The sequence below is a fragment of the Parambassis ranga genome, chromosome 3 (assembly GCF_900634625.1).
Source record: "Parambassis ranga chromosome 3, fParRan2.1, whole genome shotgun sequence".
In the NCBI taxonomy this organism is placed as follows: domain Eukaryota; kingdom Metazoa; phylum Chordata; class Actinopteri; family Ambassidae; genus Parambassis; species Parambassis ranga.
Window position 1 is genome coordinate 2,571,644 of NC_041024.1, and position 23,613 is coordinate 2,595,256.

Here is a 23,613-nt window from a genome sequence, read left to right on the forward strand (position 1 = left end):
CGGCTCCGTCCGTCAGGCTGTTACAACAGTCAGATTGTGTTAAGTGCTGTGGGAGTGTTGCCGTGGCAACCGTTTTGTAGAGTGTTTTGTGAGTGTTTCAATCTCCTGCGGGATTCAGTGGGTGGAGATACACTGTGTGTGTGTGTGTGTAGCAGCCCATGTTGGCTGGGAATGCCTGGGTGACCTAATGCACATCTGTGTGTGTGTTGGACTGATAGACGCAGAGAAAAGTTCCACTCATGTCTTCATGTGCAGAGGCAGAGAGCAGCTTCTCGTGTGTTTGTGCTCCAACTCAAACAAACAAACAAACAAACAAAGCAGCCAGCAGCCTGTGAGCTGATAGGCGCTGACGCTCTGATGGTGATGTGACCCCCATCAGCTCGCCGCCTCCAGCAGCTGCTCCTGTTCTGAGCTGCCATATCTTATTCATAACCTGCAGAACAGTAACCAGATCTCTCAGTAGTCCTTCAGCCTGGTTCTCATATCTGAGCCACAACAGGGAGCTTTGTCTCTGACCTCCAGATTTTAAATTAACACTTTAAAAGACAGGAGAAAACCGTAAGTGTGAGTATGGCTGCGTAATGGGTTAAAGGAGGTTTTACACTGCAGGCTGCTGCACAGTTTGACTACTCAACATAGAGAAGATTGAAGCAAGGCGTCTGGACTTGTGGAGACACCTTGCTTCAATCTTCTCTACGTATGATGACCTGGATGACTGAGAATCTTCATCAACGACTACTCAACATGTGAGAAACGACCAGAGAAAAATACCTGCAGTTCTAAAAGTGTCCACTAGAGGCTGCCTCTAAAAGTGAGTCAATCCCACCGCAGAAATAAGGAGGGATTGACCTGCTTTTGAAGCCAGCCTCTAGTGGCTACTTGAGGAACTGCAGGTACCATTAATAAGTCTCAGTTTGTTGCTGCTGGGGTGACACAGTGCTTAGCACAGGTCTTTCTCTGTGGACTTGCATGCTCTGTCCCTCTTCCTTGTGGGTTCTCTTCAGGTACTCTGGCTTCCTCCTTCATACCGACCTGCATGTTAGGTTGATTAGGGACTCTAAATTGTTGTGAGAGTGGTTGTTCGTCTATGGTAGCCCTGACCCGTCCACAGAGAACCCAGGCCGGCCTGCCTTGTCCTTTGACAGCTGGGGACAAGCTCCTGAAGGGTGGATGGATGCTTGGTTCATGGTTTAAATCTGGAGACTTCTGGGGGGCGCCAGAGTGCAGATTTCCACCTAAATTTTAATAGTAATGAAAAAAAAGTTTGTGATAACTTTCAGATTTAAATAACGTCTCCCAAATGAGGAACGCTTGACCTTTAATGAGAGACACGTTTGATGATCAATGTAAACTGAATGTGGAAAACACAAATAGAGAAACACACAGTCAGTTTAAGATCATTATTGTGTATCATCTTTACTGATTTAATCAGAAAGTCAACAGGCTGAGGGGTTGTGATACCCACCAGGGGTTTTTAAGGAACATAGATCGTGTTAAGAGTCAGCAGAGGTGCAATAAATGGAAATGATTTCCAACAGAAGAGGGAAATGAAGAGGGTCACTGTGTGTTTCCCTCACTGAATACAATGCACACACATGTAATGTTGTCACCGACCCGCTGTTATGATATCATCTTACTTCCCCCATGGGAGAGTCACATGACCCCCGTCAGGGTGAGGAGAGTGGGGAGAAGGGAGTCAAAATGCTTCAATGAAAACCACATGGAGGGAGGAGAGAGCGAGCTGCAGCTACACAGAGAGGGAGGGAGAGAGAGGGAGAGGGAGAGAGAGAGAGGGAGGGAGGGAGAGAGAGAGGGAGAGAGAGAGGGAGAGAGGGAGAGAGAGAGGGAGAGAGAGAGAGGGAGGGAGGGAGAGAGAGAGGGAGAGAGAGAGGGAGGCCAACATGAGCCACGGAGAAGAAAAGAGAGAGCAGCTGTAAAAGGTCTGAAGACAGCAGAACCAGGGCTCAGACCAAAACCAGGACTTGGACCAGGACCCAGACCAGAACCAGGACCCAGACCAGAACCAGGACTCAGACCAGAACCAGGACCCAGACCAGAATCAGGGCTCAGACCAGCATGTCAGAGTCCATCAGGAGGAGAAGCTCCAGCAGACAGCTCCTGCAGAACCTCATCAGGTGAGAGGGAAACGCCTTTAATGCATCACAGCCACAGGTTCCGTAGCTGCTGGTCAGCTTCTTACTTTTTATCCCACTTCAAACTTAAAGTGTTGTTTATGTTAGGACGACACCTCATATAATAAACGTAACGTTGTTTACAGGAGTTCTCTGTACGAGAAACAAAACTTGTGCCACCTCTGTGAGGCGTCTGTTCATCCTTTAACTCCATGTATGAGCTGCTTTTTATGAGTTTTGCATCACATCAGGCACTGAGCGGCGTCATGGATCAGCCGTGTGTCTGATTCTTATTTGAAGGTGTGAGAGCAGCTTATTATTAAAACACCTGCAGATCTCATGTAAAACAGCTCAACTCTCTGTAATTATCACCTCTGAAACGTGTCAACAATAACTCAACATTATAGGTGTTATTAAAGGCCGACTTTATGACACACAGCTGCAGACAGATCATCAGGAAAAATACGTCAGGATAATGTACTGTTTTTGTAGCAGCTTTTTTAGGAAGACAAAAATTGACTGTGATTGGTTTCAGGCAGCTGTCAATCAAGCAAGCAAAATGTCTCAGTGGTTCTTCATCGTGACGCGTGTGCAGTAGAGGATCAATGATGAAGAGTCTATACTCCTGTGATAGATCGTGCATCAAGGATGGATTATAATTCCAAAGGTAGAGATTACAATCTCACTTACACTATGAAGCGCTGGAGTTTTCTGCTTTGTCCTAATCAATAATAACTCTAATGATTTTTAGTTTTGTAAAATGTGGACATGCTGTACAGCCCTGCCGTATGTTGTATGACGAATCAGGCAGCAGTGTGTATTTATTATTATATGTATTATAATGCAGCATGTAAATATTACATCCTGACAGAGCTGGATTATCTTTATTATTGATCTATCATTTTAAAATGGTCGTTGATATGGCTGCATTAGCGAGCTATAAACGCAAAAACATCATGCAGAAGTCTGATCTGCATCAGTTTCATATTTCATGATATGTTATTTTACTTTTGGAACAAACTTTTAGCTAACTTTTTAACTCTTCGGCTCCAAGTTAGACATTGATTCTGACGTTTTGAACTTTGAACTGCAGTAAGGATGTAAACATGTTTCCAGTTTATAATCCAGGTCTCAGCCGCTTCTGGCAGCTTCCATTACAAGGTGTCTCTTCCATCACCTTATGTCTGTCATAGCTCCTCGTGTAGGCTGCTGGCCGGTGTGAAGCAGCCTCAGGCACACAGCTTGAAGCCGGCAGATGGATTGTGCCGTGAGCTCATGAACTGTGGGAGAGTGCAGCTGCCTCATAAAGGGGAGGGTTCGGCCTGGAGGTGTCTCCTCAGGATGGGAGTTCTGGCTTTAAATGATGCTGATCTTCTGTGCGGTGCGGGTGTTTGTTGCTCAGCGGGTCTCCAGGGGCCTCGGTCTGGGGGCTGACATGCTGTCAGTGCTCCGCTGACCTCGGCTCCTCGCTGTCACTGTCTGCTCTGTGATGGCTGGAACATTTTCTCTGTGACCTCACTGAAAGTGACACTGAGCTCTGACTTCAATGGCTTCTTTTATGGCTGCAACTTCCTTAATGGCCTATGACATCATTTGGCTGAGTCCTGCACACACACACACACAGAGAGAACGCCGCCACTCCATTGCCTCATTGTGTGTAAAATGTTGGAAAAAGTGATGCGTATCAGACGGGTCTCCTCAATGATTTGCTCGTTTCCCATTTATGCTTCACGGCGTCACGTTAAATGTCCCAAAGGTACGGCTCAGTCCAGACTGCACACAGCGGAGCAGTGCAACACAATGCTGTTTAATACCGGCACCTCCAGCTGTGTGCTCGTTATTTCAGATTAGTCATGTTCTGGTTTCTAAAGTAACGTCTGTAAAATTAACGTTTTGTCATGTTGGAGCTCTAAAGAGGAAATCTGAGGGGCAGAGAGGGTCCACTGCATCCACCTGTGAGTGTGGAATCCCTTGCAGAGCCTGAAACATTAATTCTGCTCACATTCTGCATAATAATCTCTTCCCCATAATCTGACATGAATGTCAGTCAGCCTGATTAAAAATCTGACTGCATCCGTATGTAAATAGGTGGAGGGGCTCGTTTCCTGCCCAGACAGCGGCGATGATCAGCGCAGCATTCATACGCTGCGCTGATGAAGTCCAGACAATCAAACCTGATCTCCAGCTGACCCGGTTCCCCCACAGAAAAACAAAAGTCCCGACCGAGGAGCTGAAACAGGCCTGTCACACATCAAATCAATTTACAGCAGACTGACTCTGCCAATATGGTTTCTGCAGCATCTCTGCTGATCAAATGTAGGTCACTTTCCCACATAATAATGACCTCAGCGTGTTTGACTCGCGACTCCTTCCTCAGCCTGTTATGTTTGAGGTTTCTTTGCCCGTTAAAAGCAGATACATGTTTGAAGAAGTGAGTGGACGACATGTCGGGTTCGTGTTTTTGCACTGAACTGATCCACACTGAGACGGCCGGTTCTGCAGGTTCTATTGATCTAAGGCTGCAGCCGTCTGCTCTTTTGTGATCAGAGTGAGACCTCCAAACAAAGATGCCAGAGGTGCAGAGGAAACAGAGTTTAAAGGTGTGTGACAGTAGGCACCTTTCATATCATGTCCAGTAACAGGTGGAGACCTGCAGGCTGCTAAACGTCCACAGAAGGAGGTGGAGGCGGGGTGGTTGGTTGTACCTTTGCTCCACGCTGTTACCCAGGAGGACAATGTTTTCTGTCCCCGTGGGACTGTTGTTTTAACCCTTTACTTTGACAACATGATGGAAATTTTGATTTATTCTGGACTGTCTTAAGAACATGAACTTGTCCGTTCTCCCTGTGCCAGCCCCCCCATGACCCTGTACCTGACAAAGCAGGCTAGGAGGATGGATGGATGGACTGAGTTATGAGATCAGAGGTTCAGGCAGTGGAGTCTCTCTGTAAAAATCTTATGGTTCCATGTGTTTTAACTTTTTCAGACTCTGTCCATGCAGCCCGCTGCCGGAGCTCTGCCTCCATTCTCCATCAAAATTCGGCTGGGTGATTAAAACATGTCGTACTTTTGACTTAATGTGGGACTTTCAGAGCTGCTTACAGAGGATGAGCGGTGCAGAGCTGCTGGTCCCGGGCAGGGACAGCTGCTGGAGTCTCTGTCTGCAGCGTCCACAAACATTTGACAGGACAGCTTTGGTCCACACATGGACAGAGGAGAGCTGGATCCAGACTTCATGACCCCCAAAAGAAACAGGGAGAATCACCCTCACTGTGATGCCACTGAGCGTAGCTGCAGACAGCCCAGTGCATTCTGGGTGTTGAAGTTCTGTCCTATTTTCTTTGTTTTCTCTGGTCGTGTAGCTGAAGTTCTGAGACGTTTTCTTCTCTGTAGATGTTGAAGATATTTTTAAGAATCTTTTATCAAACATTGTTTTAGAGGTTTTGTCGACTTGATGAGTTCACTTCCATCATGACTAATAAAAAAAAATAGGACCAAGTTGTCATGAACTAGACTTTTCCCTTAAAGACGATGACGTCACACCTTGGAGACCTGTTTTGGTTCCTAATTAAAGTCCAACAACAGGTAGAGTTTCCACAGATTTGTAGACGATGTCAAACACGCGAGTATTTCCAAAGTTCCTCTGTCCAACTTCCCGACAAGATTTTCTCCAGACCTGACAAGATGGGGCATTAAATTCTCTCAGTCCTGCTTCTCCTCCGTCTCCTCACCTCCTCCTCCTCCTCCTCCCCCTCGTCCTCCCTGTGTTTCTCTCTGGAGGTTGAAATTAAGTGAAACAGCACAGCAGCTGGCTCCAGCTCTGCCAGATGTGCTTCAACAATAAATGGAGTTATTGTTATCAAGTCCCGCCCACTGGAAACTACAAGTCCATCAGACAGCAGAGCTAAATGAGCTCTCTCGCTCTTTCCTGTGATGTTTAAATTATCACCTGAGAAACGTTCCTACATAAACTTTTCCATAGATACATCTCCCTGTTAGCAAGTAGGAGCTGTGAGTAACGTGCAGCTGGCTGCCAACGTGCTTTCTGGGTATTTAATCTCCAGTTTTTCTCCTTTTTTATGAGTTTTCACTAAATCAGGCTGAGTGTTCTTTATAATTTGTCCTCTTATGTCCCCCCCAGACATTTGAATGCAGTGATATTTTAAGGTAAACGTGTGTTTTGGCCCTTCGTCTGAAAGCAAAGCATCCTCTGTGTGTTAAATGTGGGTGATTAAAAGCTTCTGGATGAGGTGAAGCTGAGGATGAGGAGGACTGAAACACGAGCCGGGCGGAGTTAAGGCCGCACCACCCGTGCCTCCATGAGTTAGATTCTAATTTGGAGATCCATCACTTTACAAGTGTATTTCAGCAGTTTATTGATACAGACATACAGACTCGTTGCCATAACGATGCAGCTGGAGGATACACCGAGAGGAAAACTGTGTTGAAGAAGTAAATATTATCAATATCAGTGTTAAGTGATATAAGAGATAGATTACCTGACTGACACAACCTGATTGGACAATTTTGTAGTGCTAGTATAGATTTCAGGCAGCTCACGGTGCAGATTAAAAACATAAAAAGATTTTCCTGTCCCTACTGACCAGCTTTAAAATTTACTGCGTGATTTGTTCTGTTCATGTTCGTGGTTTTCTTTCTATTCAATCCGTTAATGGATGTGAATCTGATAAAACTGCAGCCGTAAAAAGAAGCTTACAGAGTTTATGAATGAAAGAAAGAAGGATGAGCTGTCACAGCTGGATCTTTGAAGACCTGACATGATGACAGTGCTCACGCTGACTGTGTGTCTGCAGGGTGACGGCGCAGCGGAGCCAGGAGGACGCCGAGGAGGCGGAGAGGGAGCGGAGGAGGAGAGCCAGGGAGAGGCAGAGAGGAGGAGAGGGGAGCCCATCCTGGCCGGAGCCCCCCCAGCACAACCACCTCACACACAATGCAGGGTGAGTACGACGACAGCGGCACAGCGTGAGACTGCAGCCTCAGGCTCTAACTCAGGTTTACTGTTTCTGCATTTTAATTTGTACTTAATCTAAAATAAGACACAGGAACCCAGAACTGCTGCAGGAGTTTCATCAAGCAGACATGTTACAACAACGTGCTTCAGGTTGTGGTGTTGGATGCAGCCATGTTTGCAGATCCTCAGTCAAACACTCAACACTCGATGATGAGCTGATTAGATTCTGATGGTTAAAGGTCAAAGGTCAAAGCCACTGTGACCTCACATCCGCCTGTAAACTGGTGAAACTTCAGAGCTGTAGTTTTTGTCCTCCCAGGGTCATCTGGACTCTTCTTCTGTAGCAGGACTGTCGGCACACGAGGACACTAGGAGCTCAAAACAAGCGTCCATAGCAACAGAAGAAAACCTGTTGCTATGGTTTTTTTATCTTAATATAATTTATGTCCATAAATCTGACACAGATTTGATTGTTTTACATTAAAAAAATGATTTTAAGCCAGTTTCAAACAGGCTTCACCATCAAGACAAGACATGAGTTTTATACCTATATAAAGGGTTAATAGGACCACTTGGTTGTCACCAGTAAAAATCATGGCTGCGTGGTCGCAATATGTTGTTTTAATGGAGCTCAGTGGGACAGAAGGGAGGAAACATTCAAATCGAATGCTGCACAAATGTTGCTGTTTTTAACCTCTGACATGCCTGAGGCTGTGATCAAAGGCTTCTCCCACTTTTTAACTTATGAAATTGGCAATTGAAGGTTTACAAACAGTCCACAAGTGTTAATAAGATACAATGAAGTGTTTGAAAGATAAACTTCACGATGATGTCATGATATATATTTTTATTTTTTTTGGATACCAAAAGTATTCACATACACCGTGTGGTTGCTGAGATATACTCTACTCATTTTGGGCCGGCCATTTCCAAGCTGATGCCTTCAAAAAGAGGCTTGGGGTGGAAAGGGTTAACCTTTATTTGAGAGAGTGGAGGTGATGGGGACGAGTAAAAAGCCCGGCTCAGTCAGGCGACCTCCCCTATGATGTCAACAGTGGTCTGATTAGTTAGAGCTGCTGATCACAGGGAAACAGACTCCTGCTGATCAATGAGCTGAGGACGCTGCTACGCCATCAGCATCGGTCTGATGAGCTGCAGTCTGCTGATCATGTCTGATCTGAAACAGCAGAGCTCCTCTCTGTTTGGCGTCTCCATGGTTACCGTCTCTGTAGCCATGGAGCATGAAGCTGCAGGTCCCGTCAGCCACCTGCCGCCCATCTCGCCGCCCTGCCCTGTTTTTAATAAAGCTTCCCTGACGGCAGACACACTCAGTGACCTGAAGAAAAACACGCTGTGAATGACTGCTCGGCTTCAGGAAACAACAAAGCGCTTTCTGTCCTGCACCTCTGAGGAAACAGCACAATCATGCCTGCAGGTAGAGAGAGATCCGCCACGTGTGTGCAGCACAGGGGCGTAGGAAGCATTACAAATAATATAATAATATGAAGTAGTTGCGATTTCCTGTGGATTTTAACAGGTTGTTAAACAGCTGTTTCACCTACAGAAGTAAAATATTAACTCAATGACTATTTCAGAGGCAGACTCAACAAAACTCATTTATTTTAAACACGGTGACAAACAGCGACTAATTCCAAGTGAAACAACAGTTTTTTCAACCACACTGGTGGCACTACACTAACAGATTAAAGCCTCCATATCTGCCGCCTTCCCTCATTTACAGAGACAAAAGTCTGGCAAATCTCCCTCATGTCCACCTGTTGAGTTTTCCCATCATCACTCACCTCAGCAATAGAACTTCCTCCACTGGCCCTACATGATGGCCCTGCCTCTGACTCAGTACCAACCTCAAATATCAAGAGATGGAGAGACTGTGCTTTACTTTTCAATTAACAATCAATATAAGTGAGCTTTAAAATATATATATCAATGAGATAACATCAGCATATGTTGATTCAACACAGTTCTCATCATCTGAGTTTCAAAAACCAAACTGCTTAATGCAGATAATACTGAAACACTAAAAATACTAACTCTTTATTTTTATTTGCTTATAAAACTGCTGAATTCACAACAACCCTTGTGGATGTGTTTATAATGATGCGCTGCCTTATCTGCTGCATCAGTGTTTCCCTGTTCATATAATGCTCCACTGTGTCCTGACGGTCCATCACAGGTATTTAATTCCTGCTGATAAGAATAGGAGCAGGTGTCTGTGTGCACTGGCTCGACGAGGCTGAAGCTAGCAGACTAACAGGGGCTAACCTGCCTCATTACAACATGGGTTAATGCTGAAAACAACTCTAACTCTCCGTGTCTTTGTTAGGAATCTCCTCATGTCCACTGTGTGTGGGGAGGGAGCAGAAAAGGCAACAACATGTCGTCAGACAAATAAAACCGTCTACTGTAACTGAAAGTAAACAGCAGCTTCCTCCCAGCTTTTCTAAGTTGATTTAACATCAACCTAACGTCGCCTGGGGCCATGTGACAAAGCAGTCAGGCTTCAGGATGAGCTGGACTTTGTGGGATGACACTGACGTCACCTCCTCCAGCTTCGAGCAGCACTGACGGTTCTCTTTGCAGTGTTTTACGCTCGCCCGAAGAAAGCCACTGGCTTAGTTAGCTCCGTTACTATAGTAACGCTGTGGTTACCAGGAAAACGTGTGGATTCCAGCGGTGTGGTTATTCTGAAAATCATAAAAATCCTGCAGTGCAGAATTTTTGTTGTGTTGGTGCAAATGCAGATTTTTTTTGTCCCTCTGCTCTGTCCTCAGGTTGGATGAGGAGCTGAAGCCCCGCTGCCTGGTTCTGGAGGAGGACGAAGGTTTCAGCGACTGGAGCCACAGGCTGGAGACCCGTAACGAGCAGGAGGTGCAGGCAAACAGTCGGACCAGACCTTCAGCACCTCCTGACCCTGAGGTGGAGGGAGGGGAGCTGGAGCACAGCAGGCGGGCTCAGAAAGCTTCAAGAACAGCTCCAGAGAAGGTCAAACAGGTGATGCATCCCATCAGCTTATGACCGGTCAGCGGTCCAGGTGAAGCTTCTCCACATGTGGCATGTTTCTTTCTCTGCTTTTGGTTCATTCCAGATCTCCTGCAACAAAAAGGAAGTGATGACGTCCTACAGCTCGTCAGTCTTCCTGCCACAGGACGCCAGGCTGCAGCATGCCGCAGGCCGACCGGCAGAGAGGACGTCGTACCTGGCTGCAGGGACGATGAGGCCACGGTGTGTAACGCTTCAGTTCAATCATCCCAGTCATACGAATCCGTTAATATGATAAAAATATGTTTTTAATTATCTCCCTGCACAGTGGAGGAGCCTGCAGGGTGGATGGGGAGGCAGAGCAGGAGGTGCAAAAAGAAGAAGAGCAGCAGCAGCAGCAGGAGGAAGAGGCGCAGCCCACATTACAAAGGAAGTGGAGATCAGCAGAAACCCGGCAGAGCACCAGAGAAGAAGAAGAAGATCAGGAGGAAGAGGAGGAGCTGAGATTCACACATGAAGAGGAGGAGGAAGAGGAAGACGTCCACCTCAGGAGGGAGCAGAGACACAGAGAGGAAGAGGAGGAGGAGACACAACACAAGGTCTGAACAGTTTACATCATGACTGGGTTTAGAAATAAATCTCCAAATATAAACTAGATTCTGTAAAAAACAAACAAAGAAAATTAGCAGGCGCCATATTGGTCACATGATCCATCAGCTGAGTCGCTCTCACCTGTCGTTCAAACTGGTTAATTCAGCGCAAGTTTAAGACAAAAAGAACTAGTAAGCAGCCTCAAGTGGCCACTCTGGGAATTGCAGTCACTCATGTGTTGGCTTCAGTCTGCTGCTGGCTTTGAAGACTGTTTGTGTAATTTCTCTCTAAGCCATAAGGGGGAGCCAAACGTTCCATGGTCTACCTTTACATGTGATGTTTGTAGAACATTTAGCCAGCTGACTGTGTGCATCGCTTCGGCTCCAGCAGTAGGACAGACTGAGACGCTCTTATTTGACACGATGAAGCCAGGAGAAGAGGAGGCTTTTAGATTTGTTCTCCTTGTTTTTCAGGTGATGGCTGAGCCTCCATAAAATGTTGTTTTTCTCTGTGTTTCATAAAAATGTCATCAAACACTTGCAGGCTTGTTAGAAAACTCACAGTTCACCAAATCCTGGCTTCAGCTCTGAAAGTAATAAAGTCAAAAAATGCTGCTTTGGCTCGCAGGCTGCAGAAATGAAACGCAGTCTGACGAAAGCAGCGGTGATGTAAGACACTGTAAAAAAATTCCAGTTATTGCCAGTTATTCATTAGTCCTCTGCCACCACATAACCCAGTGAGGGGGAAGGGGGGGGTGCCAACAGGCTTTAAAAAACAGGCGGTCATGTTACACAGCAGCACACAATACAGTCATTTAACAATGACTTTATGCCTTCATGCTGTCCCAGAACTCGCTGCAGAGCAGAGACAGGAGGAGTGAGGAGGGGGAGGAGGAGGAGGAGGAGGAGGAAGAGGTCAGCAGGAGATCTGCAGCATCTCCCTGCAGCGGCGCCGGCGGCGAGGAGGCGTTGAGCTGCTACGGCCCCATGAGCCCCACGTTTAAGGTAACTCATAAAAACCACACAAGGGCTGCAGGAGGGCTTCAGCTTTTTACAGGGTCTCCTCAAGTGTGTACACACAAAGATTAGATTTCCCACAACCCCCTCTGAATGTTGTGAACGTTGTGGACAGACGTAAAATATCCAGCCTCATCCAAACTTCACTCTGACTGATGACTGTTTTCTTTTGTCCACCAGAAACTCCTCATACAGTTTTACCCTGTGAGTATCCTGCATGTCGGCGCTTCACTGCTAAAACAGAGCTTCATTCAAACATGTGAAGTGTGAAACTGGTGTGGAGTGTCTGAGTCTTTGTGTCTCTTCACAGGATGAGGTGAACAGCAGAGTCTCAGCAGAGGGAAAGTGCTCGGTGAGTGTCTGACAGACAGACGGCTTGTTTTTTAAGAGAAGGATAAAGATGAGGTCTGACTGCTGTTTCCTTCCTCAGATCACAGAGAGGACGGAGTCTCTGAGGAGAAGGTGGGACATAAAGAAACAGAGGAAACATCTCACACACACACACACACAGACACAGACAATCATCTTCTGAACAGAAACATTTCACTGCAAAAACCTCCTTAAATCTGGATTCATGTTGTTTTCCTCTGGAGCTCCGGCAGCATCAAGAAGACGCTGCCGCCTGTTCCTGTTTCCAAGATTGACAAGAGGCTGGAGCAGTACACACATGCTCTGGAGGTGATCTTTCCATCTTAATCAATAACACCTGATTAGCAGACCTGTTTGTCAGGTAAACATTCCTGATCCTCTGCAGATGTCGCTTTTATTTACATTCAATGTTGTTGTCTCAGGTCTCCTCGAAGGACGGCAGGTCAGGCTGCCAGCCTCTGACGGATCTGACCAGTCCCACCCAACCTGTCGCCTCCAAGAAGAACCTGTTCGAAGCCGGAGAGGCCTGGAACCAAAGCGCCGCCTCGGTCACACCAACGAAGGTGAGAAAGGCCCTGCTGCTCCGTCAGCTGCAGCTGGAGGACGTGTTAAGATGAAGCATGTGCTTGTTTCAGGATGCAGACGGTCTGAAGGTCGGAGTGGCTGATCTCATCAGTCAGTGGGTGAGAGGCGGTGAGGACGGCAGCAGGTGCAGCTCGCCCTCCAAGCCAGCAGTGAGTCTGTTTCTTCCTTTATATTTTATTATAGAACACCTCTAATGACTTTAATACATTTTTAATAAAAGTTGAATAATCTCTTGTTAAATATTAAACATAATATCATAGATGATGATCTACTTTCATCTACATCTCACATTTATTCAATGTTTTATTTATATTTCATATATTTTTGCTGTTCTTTGCTTCACTGGATGTAAAATCAGTGGAAGTCTGCCCTCTTGTGGCGGCTGCAGCAGCCTCTTATGCATGTGTGTTTGTTTTCCAGGAGATAAAACCCGGTGGTGTTTTAAACAAGAAGAATTTATGGGAGAGCTTCGGTGACACTTTGTCTGCAGGAAGAGAAGCAAAGGTGTGCAGAGATCTGTGATGCTGCTGGATGTCAGTGTTTGTCCAGTAACAGTGAGCATGTTAGCATCTGTTAGGTCCAAACTTGTTTCTCTCTCTAAATGTAACATCCTGGCTAACAGACAGGACTCCTCATCATTAAATAAATACAGTTATCTGGAAGTTATGATGGCAGAATACACGGCTGCATGTGCAGCTCTTTTGTGATCATGTGTCTGATCAGTGTTGTTTCATTGGCTGAATTTCAGGAGAGCTCGTCTGGGAAAAGATATAAGTTTGTGGTGACGGGTCATGGAAAGTACGAGAAGGTTCCTGTGGACGATGACGCCACCTACCAGTCAGGTAAAGGAGGAGGAGCTTTAAAGTGACGGTGTCCGTTTACTTTTGGCTAAATCGGTGATGTGATTCAAAGGTTTGTGTAGAAGTGTGAGATGAAGAGAGGAGGGACAAACCTGGTTTCAAACACTTTATGAATGTTTACAGATCACACAGACATGTCGAGCATCAGTGTAATAAGCGGGCCGTGTTTATCTAATTCCACATCAGCATGGTCATCACAACGTTTAAACTCCAAACACAAAAGCTCCACAGCATCATCGTCCTCCTCTTCATCCTCTTCTACATGCTCGTTGCACACTAGGCTCAGTAACACAACCCACCACACAGCAGGGAGGCGCTTACCATCACATTACAGGATGAAATCTGAATTAATCAGGTGTTTTGGTAATTAAACATTGATCCTGATTGATGACGAGTGTTAAACAAAAACAATCTTACAATTTGAATCTTTTGCAGCAGCTTGTGTGGTTGTGGTTGTGAGAGCCGTCCATCCATCTTTAGCCAACTTTCAGATTTCAAACCTACGTTCTGTTCATTCGTCTCCGTTATAATCCAGAATCTGCCCTGTTGTTCCAGGAATGTAAAAGCCCTTTTCATTACACAGATTAAAACAAACACTGCCTACCAGCGGTGAACACTAAAAGCTTTGCTTTGTTTAGAAAAATAGAAAAAAAGTCGAACAAAACAAATCTATGAAGAGAGTCGTCTAAGACAAAATCTCACCAAGTTATTCATGTTTCCTCTTTTTGTGTCTACTTTCACTTTATTAAAAGACCCTGTAGCACCCCTGTGTTAAAGCTCTGCTAATGTTCCAGCTCCAGTAATCAATAATAATAAGCATTGGCCTTTTTTCTTTTAAAAATCCACACGTTTTTATCATTAATTCTTCAAAAACTTCTGTAATATTCCTTCATGTTTTCTCTCGCTGGCTCCTTCTATCAGACAGCATTGCTTCGCTATATGTTCGTATTGATGAATCGGTTACAGATCGATCAGTCACCCTTCAGGACTTTTCCCTGAGCTGAATCCTCGGGCCGTTCTGTTGAAGTCTTTCCGTTCGTCCTCCTGAGATTTACGCTTTATCAGCCCCCTCTCAAACACAGCTGCTATTTTGGTGAGCGGCTTCTCCGCCGCCTCTTTCAGCTTCCTGGCGTTGAATTTCGGACTGTACAGTAGAATCGGCAGGCGATTAACAAACGAAGGAACCTCCCCCGCCTGGTGGTCTTTGGGGGACTTTTTCTTCTCCGAGTCGTTGGTTGAGGCGTTGATCTGGTGCATGATGCGCTCTTTAGTGGAGAACATCTGGAACAGGAGTGCGTCCCACATCTTCAGGGCTTTGGGACCTTCATTGTTCATAACCACCTCCTGAGCGGCAGGTTGGTCAGCTGGCAGCTCAGCTGGCAGCTCCTCGCTGACTTGTTTCTCGTTGCTGCCGCCAGAATCTTCCTGCAGCTCTGGAAACTTTGGCTCTTCTGGCTCGACCACCATGTGTTTCTTCAGCCGCGTCCACCCGCTGAGTTTAGCCTTCAGGCCTTTTGGCTTCAGGGCTGCCTTCCGCTCAGAGGAGGAAGTCTCTGCAGTGACGGACTTGTTGTCAGCAGTTGAAGATGCAGTTGATGTCGCTGACTTCGTGGAGGACTCGGCTGCCGGGGCCTCCGTCGGTGCAGCTTTGGTCTTCAGAACATCCTTGCCCTTGAGTCCATTGTTTTGCGGAGATGGCGGTGACGTTCCTCGGTTTGGGGACGGAGATTTGACTGAGACTGAGGCCTGAGGCAGAGAGGCAGGAGTGGCAGAGTCAATCACAGCGGCTTGAACTACGGACGCTTTCATGACAGTATCTGCGGGGGGCGCGTTCTGTGCGGTCGCAGGCTGACCATTACTGCAAGAGTTAACCTGGGCAGGATCAGGGGCAGACTCTGAAGGTCTATTAGTTTCTACAGTGGCAGAGGAAGGTCGTGGTTCTACCTGCTTAGCGGGGGGTTTAGTGTTTAAGAGAGAATTAGCATTTGCTAACGCTCCCTCTTTACTGCAGTTTGGTGCCGAATTTGCTTGTTGTATTAGGGAATGTACTTTTACTTCAGGGCCTGAAGCGTCCTTAGGTGTGGGCGGTTTGGTTTCTGCTTTTGGGATAATCTCTGGGGTTGACTTGGGAGGGTTTATCGGATTTGTTTTCATGATGACTGGTGAGGGTTTCCTCTCTGTCAGGAGGTTTACGGGGACGGGAGATTGTGAGGCTAACGTTGGAGTTTTTAGTCTAGGTGTGCTGCACCCCCTTGGCTCCTGTAGAGGGGAAGCTCTTGTTGCAATCCAAGGTTTGGTTGCAGTCTGAGAGCTGTGTGGGGCTTCGCTGACATTATTTAAAAAATTCACAGTTTGGAGTTTAGTGTCAGTTGATGTTTTTGTTTCTGTAACTGAGCTAATCTTCTTCTCTGAGGTCTGAGACGTCACTGAAGTGTGAGTGACATGTTCTTTCCTGATGTAATCAGCAGAAATGGAGGTTGTTGTCTCCGTCTTAGCAGCTACTAACTGTTTTGTCTTGGTGGCTGGACTTGCTAAAGCTTTATGTTTGGGTATGGTTGGGCTATTTGGTTGAGTCAAGCTGGTTGTTGTGGTAATTTGGTGCCGCAGTGTCTCAGGTGATTGATTCGCAGCAAGAATCTTAGCAATCAGTGCACAGTCAGCAGAGCCAGAAGCTGATTTAGCGCTCATGGCTGCAGATCGACTCTCAGACCTCATCTGAGGGCTTTTTGGTGGGACGCGCTTCGTGACTGGGCTCAAAGGCACAGTAGGTTTATTGGGCTGCAGAGTGTTAAAGGTGGGTTTAGTAACCGCTACACCTCCAGGTGAAACCACCGCTGTCGGTCTGTTTTGTGGTTTGGTTTCACTGCTTAGTGCGCTCACAACTGTGTGTCCATTTAAAAGATGGTTAGCTAGTTTAGCTGGTGCAGTTTGAGGGGGCTCTAATGATGCTCTGCCTGCTCTCTCAGCAGCCAGCTGCTGATGTGCTTCTTTGTCTACTGGTGACTGGCTGCAAGTGTCCATCAGGAATTTGGCTTGGCTTGAATTGAGTGTATGTTTAGTGTTGGGAGTGCTGTCAGGTGTTTGTGTAACTCTCTGTGAGTAGATATTTTGCACCACTTTGGTGCCGGGTCCTCTGCTGTTTTGTACTTCGCTGACTTTGGTTTGAGTTTGTGGCTCTTTTGTTGAATTTGTTTCAGGAATACTGGGCGATCTGGCCGTGATAACTTGCAGAACAGGAAGTCTGGTTTCTGTGGCACGGTTACCCTGTAAGTTAGCATTAGCAGCAGCTATATTTGGCAGACTTGTTTGAGGTAAATGGAGTTTGTTTTCTATCGCCTGGTTGTGCCTATAAACTTGAGTTTCTACTCTGACGCTACTGATTGGCGACATCAGTTTGGGGCTTTGCTCGGGTAAAGATACGGTGCAGATGTTGTAGTGCGGGGAGCAGACCGAGGCTATGACAGGCTCATGCGGCAGCAGGGACCCTGCGGTGGCGATGATTGTTTTACTGATTTTACAGGGGGGCTCAGTGTTTGTTGTGCTGACGATATGCTCTGTATTAGCAGAGAGCGAAATGTTGGTGTTACTGGGCAGAATAACCTCAGTGCTCGCTCTGATTGGCTGGCTGACCTCTTCTATTTGTTTGTATACGGTGGCAGGAGCCTTTTTAGTGGACTTTGGGGATTCTGAGATGAATCCACCATTTTCAAGTACACTGTCTGAGCCTATGTGTGTAGCAGAGGATTGAAGAACCATGTTTTTAGTCTCATGATGTAGGTTTTTAACAGGCTTGGTGAGGAGTTGGACATTAGGAGCATCGACTGTTGCTAGACAAGCTCCACCTACCGTTTGGTAAGTTTGGACTGGAGCTACCTCCACTTTTCCCACCTCTTTAGATTCTCCCGCACAACTTTTATTAGTGATTGGACTTTTGTCTATGAGTTCTGTCACTTTAGGCTGCGTTTCCTCTTTTAAATCATTGTCTAAGAGCAAGGAAGAACTCGGGCATGGGGTCATTTTTAGCGCTGCCTCTACAGAAAATTGTGCCGCACTTTGTGTGTGTACCTCACCTGCTTTAGGTATTGGTATTGGAGCCTCAGAGTATGAGGCTTTTGGTGTGGATGCGTCACTTGTGGATTGTTGAATTGTTTTCTGTGCCAAGCCCAGAGGCAGCTCAGGTTTTATTGCATCCACATTAGATGTTTTAAGTGATTGTACTCCAACACTGTGACCTTCAGACCGACTTTCCTCAAAGGCATCTTTGCTACGTGTGACAATCCGGTCAGCTGCAGGCTTTGAATCCTTTGGGGATGACACAGGTTGTAAACTGTGACCTGAAGAGGGCGCATCGTCATGTCCGTTGAGTTGCTTTCCTGATTCATCTGTGTCGGTTTTGTTCCTGGGGGGTACAGGGCTGTGGTGTGGGCTGTGGTGTGGGCTGTGGTGTGGGCTGTGGTGTGACGACACAGTCCTGATTCCGCCGTAGGCGACGTACTCAGCTGGAGTTAGCCCGTAGTATGTAGACCGAGATTTGGTCTTTGAGGTCGCCAATGACATCTGTGACTCCAGCAGTGATGTCAAAGACTTACGGGCCTCGGCTACGGGGGGGCGGTGGGTGGAGAACACGGGGCTCGATGGTGCGTTGGTTGAAATCACAGTAGGGTTCAGATTCTTTGGTACAGAAAGGAAAGATGGAACCTGTGGCAACAACGAAGCTTCGTCTTCTGAAACTTTACTCAGTTTTGAGGTTGGAGTCGTTCTGACTGCAGGGGGGTCAGGGGAAGCCATGTTGTCTCTGTAGAACAGCTCAGCGTTGGCAAAGGTCAGATTTATGATACTTCTTCGTGTATTTTGAATCTCCATCTCCTTATAATTGCTGGCAGGTTTAATGGAAGTAACGTCACTCTGCTTTTGTTCTTCCTCAGCAGCTGGAGGTGTGTTCATCATTTGAATCGCTGGTTTGTGTCTCAGAGCTTCGATGGGAGGAGCCTGCAAGTCTTGGGAGCAGTTGAAAGCAGGGCTGGCAGCAAATAACAGGGGGTTAGGTTTAGATACCTCAAAAACGGGTGTAGAGGTCCGAGCTGGTGTGTGAGAGGGAGTCTTAGGTCTTCCAGACTGGGTCCTGGTTACAGACAGGTTCTGCTCTGTTGTCCCCACAGACACAGCAGCCTTCTCCCTGTATGTGTTTGATACTGATGCTCCCTGGTAGGCCGGGTTCATCACTGAGAGGTCCTGCATAGAGGGAGGTTTAGAGAGCTCATAAAAGGTTGCTTTTGATGTGTAAATCCTTGTTTGTGCTGCTTCCTGCTTTGTCTCCTTAACTGCTTCAACAAGGGATATTTTTGAGGCAGTTATTTCTGGTGGAACAAAGTTGCCGTTGATGGAGGGTCTGACAGTCCACGATGATGTCTGGCTCTGAGGGATGGGGTTTGTCTCCCTCTGGCTGGGAATAAAAGGCTGTGTCTGAGTGTTTGAAACTGATAGCAGCACTGGGACAGGAGGTAGCTCTGAAACCTGAGAAGGTGCCGGGCCTGGGCCACAGTTGGGGGCGGCTGGGGATAGGGTCAGGCTGTGAGTCGATATTTTAGGGCCGACTGGAGGGACTGTTGTGACTGACCCATGGGAATTTGGTGTCATGTTCAGACTGTATGCAGGAGGAAGAGGAGGCCCCGGAACCTGCTCAGGTGGTGAAGTCAAAGGTGGCATCATGAAAGGGGTTTCATCATCGAATAAGAAAGAGGAACACTCGTACAGCGGAGCCACCTGCTCCTCAGCTGCCCTGATCTGAGCTGCGTAGGACTGAGAGGGGAAGCTGCCGGTGTGGCCATAGAGGCTGCTCTGAGGGTGAGGGAATGGAGATGCAGAGTGAGTGCAGAGGGCGCCGAAGGGGAAAGTGGACACAGAGGAGTCTGCGATGTAGGCCGAGTCTGCGATGTAGGCCGAGTCCGGCGTCCTCGGTGGGCTGGACAGGTCGCTGTGCTCGAGGTCTGTGCTGGCTTCATTAACAGGCGACAGACAGGATCGAAACGGGATGGGTGTCTGAGAGAGGCTGCCTTTCTTCTTGGCTCTCTTCTTCTTTAGTTTCTGGAGCCGAGCGTTGTCTTTGCCCGGTTTTGGCAGTAAGGGCGGGGGATACTGCTGTGAAAGGTCAGGCTCCAGGCCATTACTGTAGCCGACTTCCATCAGCATTTCACACTCCTGTAAGACAAATGACGCACATCAGTCAATTCATCATCAGCCAGAAATATAAACCAGGAACAGAGCAGTCGCCAGAAGGTTTGTTCAGTCACAGTTTCCAGTTTGGACACAGTCTAAGCTGGAATTAGAGAAAAGATCAAAACAAAATGTGTCACGACTGATAATAAAACTGTTTTGGCAATGGCTGCCATGGCTCAGGGTGGAGATTATCGAGACGTCAGAGCAGGGATTTAATGAGATGCCACTTGCATGGTGTGATGTTCACAATCACTGAGTAGCTGGAAAAGTTTTGTCCCAAAGTAAAGGTGAGCCAAAATGTTTATCTTTAGTGCCAAAAAGCTGACGAGCTGCCCGTTTTTAATAAATGGATGGATTTTTAACATTGTTTTTCACCGCAATATAAAACATACAGCCTCTCTACAGCCCGTTTTTAAAATTCTTATAGGGACGTCTAAGTTAAAGATTTGGATTTTGGTCGTATTTAATGCCATGATGCATTCAGGGACCATCAGAATCAGGACTCAGATAGTTCAGAGAGTTATTTAAAGCTAAGTATTTTTTCTTTTTTCTGTCCCTTTGCAGCTGGACATTTCTATGAGGATTTGTGAATCACAGAAGAATTTTGCTTTGAGGAAAAAAGCCACTATCACTTCACCTTTTCTGGGTTTCTGAGCTTCAGGGTTAAGAAGGGCTTCATTATTCCCTGTGATACTTTATCATTCTGCAACAACTTTGCTCTGTCATGTTATCCTGTGAACGATGTATCTTTGAATACAATTGAATAAATGTTACTAAATACTTTATCTGAACATTTCCTCCATTGATTCTCTGCTGAGGTTTGTCTGCTGCTGAGCAGCTGCACTGATGTAACCCACCTTAATGGCTCTGAGACAAGCCTGCAGCTGGCTATAGAGAGCTCTCATGACAACGGGCTCATTAGCAGGTCTCAGAACTCTTAATTGGGTCCTGAAGATGCTGCATGGCTACAAGAGGCATCACTATTGGAAATAGAAAGGCATGTAAAGCCGTTGCTTATGGCAAGGCTGCTTTGAAACGATGACAAACTACTTATGAAAATAGTCTCTCAAGGAGATGGCGGGATTTAAAAATGACCTCTGCAGGAAATAAAAGTAAAGGAAGAGAAGGAAGATGACTGACACACACACACACACACAAACAGAGAGAGAGAGAGGAGGGTGACCAGGTTCAGGCAGGGTGGAGGGGTGTTAGCATTTAGCTAATGACCAAAGAAGCTTAAAGTGCGAGGCGTGGTAAATTGGGTTCGAATTCGTCCAACTAATATTACAGTACACGATTAGAAGGTCAAAGGTCAGAAGCATAATTAACAGACAATAAATTTAACATACATTCCCTGCATTAGGATCAGCAAGGTATTAGGGCCATATGTCAAAAATAAATACATAAGCCTGAGTGAAAAAGAAAATCTAAATGATGTGATTTGAAGCTTGAAGCTTGATTTCACCCAGTAAATGAACAATTTTAGCATCAAATTTAGCTTTTACCAAGCAAACAATCTTTTAATCTAATTTCTGATGAATTTGTTATTATTATTATTATTGTCCTTATACACTGGATGAATTGAGACCAGTGGGTGATTACCATTAGGAGCCGGATTGTTCCCTTTCAGTCTGAATATTGGGAGCATCTCTGGGCGGTGCTAGCAAAGGTCCACAGTCTAATTTTAGCCTGAGGGGAAATAAGAGCAAACGTCCTGACAGCAGGAGCACCTGCTGCCTGCCGTCCCGCGCTCACTGAAACAGCCTCAGTCTGCTGGAAATCAATCCCAGGTCCAAATCCTCTCAGAGCTGCTCTGACTGCGAGCTTAGCCTTCTCTTTCCCAGCAGCCATTTCTACTGTAACTTTTATTTATGTTATGTTAACACCAGTTTGGTTTAAAAGAAGCAGGAGAATTACAGCGGGTGGGGAATTTTAACACGGTGTCAGCCGGGAGGTTCGGCTGCTTTTCAGCAAATGTTCAGCGTGAATCCCTGTTGTCAAAATGACTCCTGCCGTCACTGTGACAAGAAGGCCAGCTGACACATGAGACGCCCCCCCTTTTAAGGCTGTGGGGTTGGATATCTGGGAGGCTTCCACTGCAGCCGCTCAAAAGAGGAAAGTACAAGATTAGCTTTGTGATAAAACTGTGCCATGACCTCAATCTATCCAGCTCTAAAGAACTCAATTAAGCAAAATAGTATTTTGTTCATTAGAAAGCTGCTTCAGTATGACTCTGATCACTTACCTGACGTGGATCTTTGTGTCGCTTGTGTGTTTTTCTGGTTATGCTGCAACATAAACAACAGTTTGCTGTAAGAAAGGAGGTAAAGACAAAGTGCCAAACTTGATTCTAATGTGCAGATGTGTGTGTGTGTTAAACTCATGCACACACAATATGTGTAACAGCACAAAGTTTGTGCACAAACATACAGCGAGTTAAATCGTGCACCACACAGCTCTCCCTCTTGTGGATATAATGTCTGATATGCATCATGCGTTTAAGATTTCAGATCGTGCACGTGCTACTCTGCAGCGTTTGCAGGTTAGCGCCTGACCAGCGGGTCAGGATCACTGCAGAACCACCGGCTTGTCAATCAACAGGCACCGAGTTTGACTGGTTTACCTTCAGCGAGCGGCTGTCGGGACAAACTGCTCTCTGCTTGTTAATCCCGGCTCAGAGTGCCACAGGGCCGTCTCATCCTGAAGTGAACTGGAGCCTCAGGGAGCGTGCCACAGTGCCTGTGGACACTCCAAAAATAAAACCTGTTGCCTCCAGTGTGCAGGGTGCAGGGGCAGAGGGGGGGGGGGGGGTTTCCAGGCCACCTGAGATGGCTGAGGTGCAACCCCTACAGGCGGGCGACAGACACCTGCACCTGAAGGAAGGTGGTCGTTGTAGTTTACAGCCGATCAGGGAGAAAGCCAGCGGGACAGAAGGGGGCCCCTTGATTGCAGGTGTCAGCAGGGCAGGATGGGTTCAGCCAGGCCGTTACCTCTGGGCAGGAGCACTGCGTCTGCTGGGGGGCACAAGTAAAAATTCATAATCCCCCAAATCAGTGCAGTTCTAATACTGTAAACAACTATTGACTTTTGATCTTCCTCCGGCCACCCTGCTAGCTAACAAGCAGACGGTGTTGACTCCTGGTCACACTCAGCCATGGCAAAGTAAACAAAATTATGTGATGCTAATGGACAAGCGCTATATAGTTAATTAGCATTTATATTGTAACCGATCACTTTTCTTATTTGATTTGTTCTCTGTTGCAGTGTTAATTTTGTTGACGAATCATTTTCGTCATAGTTTTCATTAACGACCTTTTTTGCTGACAAAAATGAGACGATAACTAAATAAAACGCACGAAGACGAAATGTATTGACACTTTCGTCAACGAATAAAAACGAGATGAAATTATTGATGGAGACGAGATCCAATCAGAGCAAATTTTGTGGAAGGGAGGGACGAATCAGGAAACGGCGGCAGAGAGCCAATCAGAAGTGATCTCTCTGCGTAAGGACGTTACACGTTTGATGTCAAGACAAACAAGATGGTTTGCAAACCGTGCGGAGCGACTATCAGCGGTAAAAACACAACAAACCTGAAGCGACATTTGCAGACGAGTCATTTTAAGATCTGTTCAAAGATACACGTGACAAAATCTATAAATTAAGACACCGCTGCTGATGGTTTTACAGCATGCGCATTTCTAAGTTGTCACTGAAGTATTTTGCTGTAGTTATGGAGGATTCATGAAGAAGCTCTGAACAGTGTATTCAGGGAGAGCAGCTCACTGTTCACTGCTGCTTTTGTTCTTTTGTGAAAAGGTCATAGCAATTAAATAAAGAGATGTTGTTCAAATAACAAAAGTTAAAGCTGT

General features: G+C 46.4%; 2 protein-coding genes across 3 annotated transcripts; one reads left to right on the forward strand and one right to left on the reverse strand.

Annotated features, from left to right (window-relative positions):
* Positions 1-1,910: 1,910 nt before the first annotated feature.
* On the forward strand, positions 1,911-20,532 carry LOC114433521 (lymphocyte-specific protein 1-like). Its single transcript, XM_028402144.1, has 15 exons — positions 1,911-2,135; positions 6,947-7,090; positions 9,897-10,116; positions 10,211-10,347; positions 10,433-10,703; positions 11,544-11,699; positions 11,892-11,915; positions 12,022-12,063; positions 12,142-12,173; positions 12,305-12,389; positions 12,503-12,643; positions 12,716-12,814; positions 13,086-13,169; positions 13,414-13,507; positions 20,306-20,532. Exons 1-15 carry the CDS (start codon positions 2,077-2,079, stop codon positions 20,329-20,331), a joined length of 1,614 nt encoding a protein of 537 aa, XP_028257945.1. The 5' UTR covers positions 1,911-2,076; the 3' UTR covers positions 20,332-20,532.
* LOC114433520 (nascent polypeptide-associated complex subunit alpha, muscle-specific form) lies at positions 13,692-22,490 on the reverse strand. 2 transcript variants are annotated; one of them, XM_028402142.1, is made up of 3 exons: positions 22,365-22,490; positions 21,987-22,029; positions 13,692-19,723 (listed from the first exon to the last, which is right to left on the reverse strand). In XM_028402142.1, the coding sequence occupies exon 3, from the start codon at positions 19,712-19,714 to the stop codon at positions 14,501-14,503; it is 5,214 nt and encodes a 1,737-aa protein (XP_028257943.1). In that variant the 5' UTR covers positions 19,715-19,723; positions 21,987-22,029; positions 22,365-22,490; the 3' UTR covers positions 13,692-14,500. The 2 variants fall into 2 exon arrangements, with proteins under 2 accessions (XP_028257943.1, XP_028257944.1); XM_028402143.1 differs by lacking the exon at positions 22,365-22,490 and adding an exon at positions 22,172-22,251.
* Positions 22,491-23,613: the final 1,123 nt, after the last annotated feature.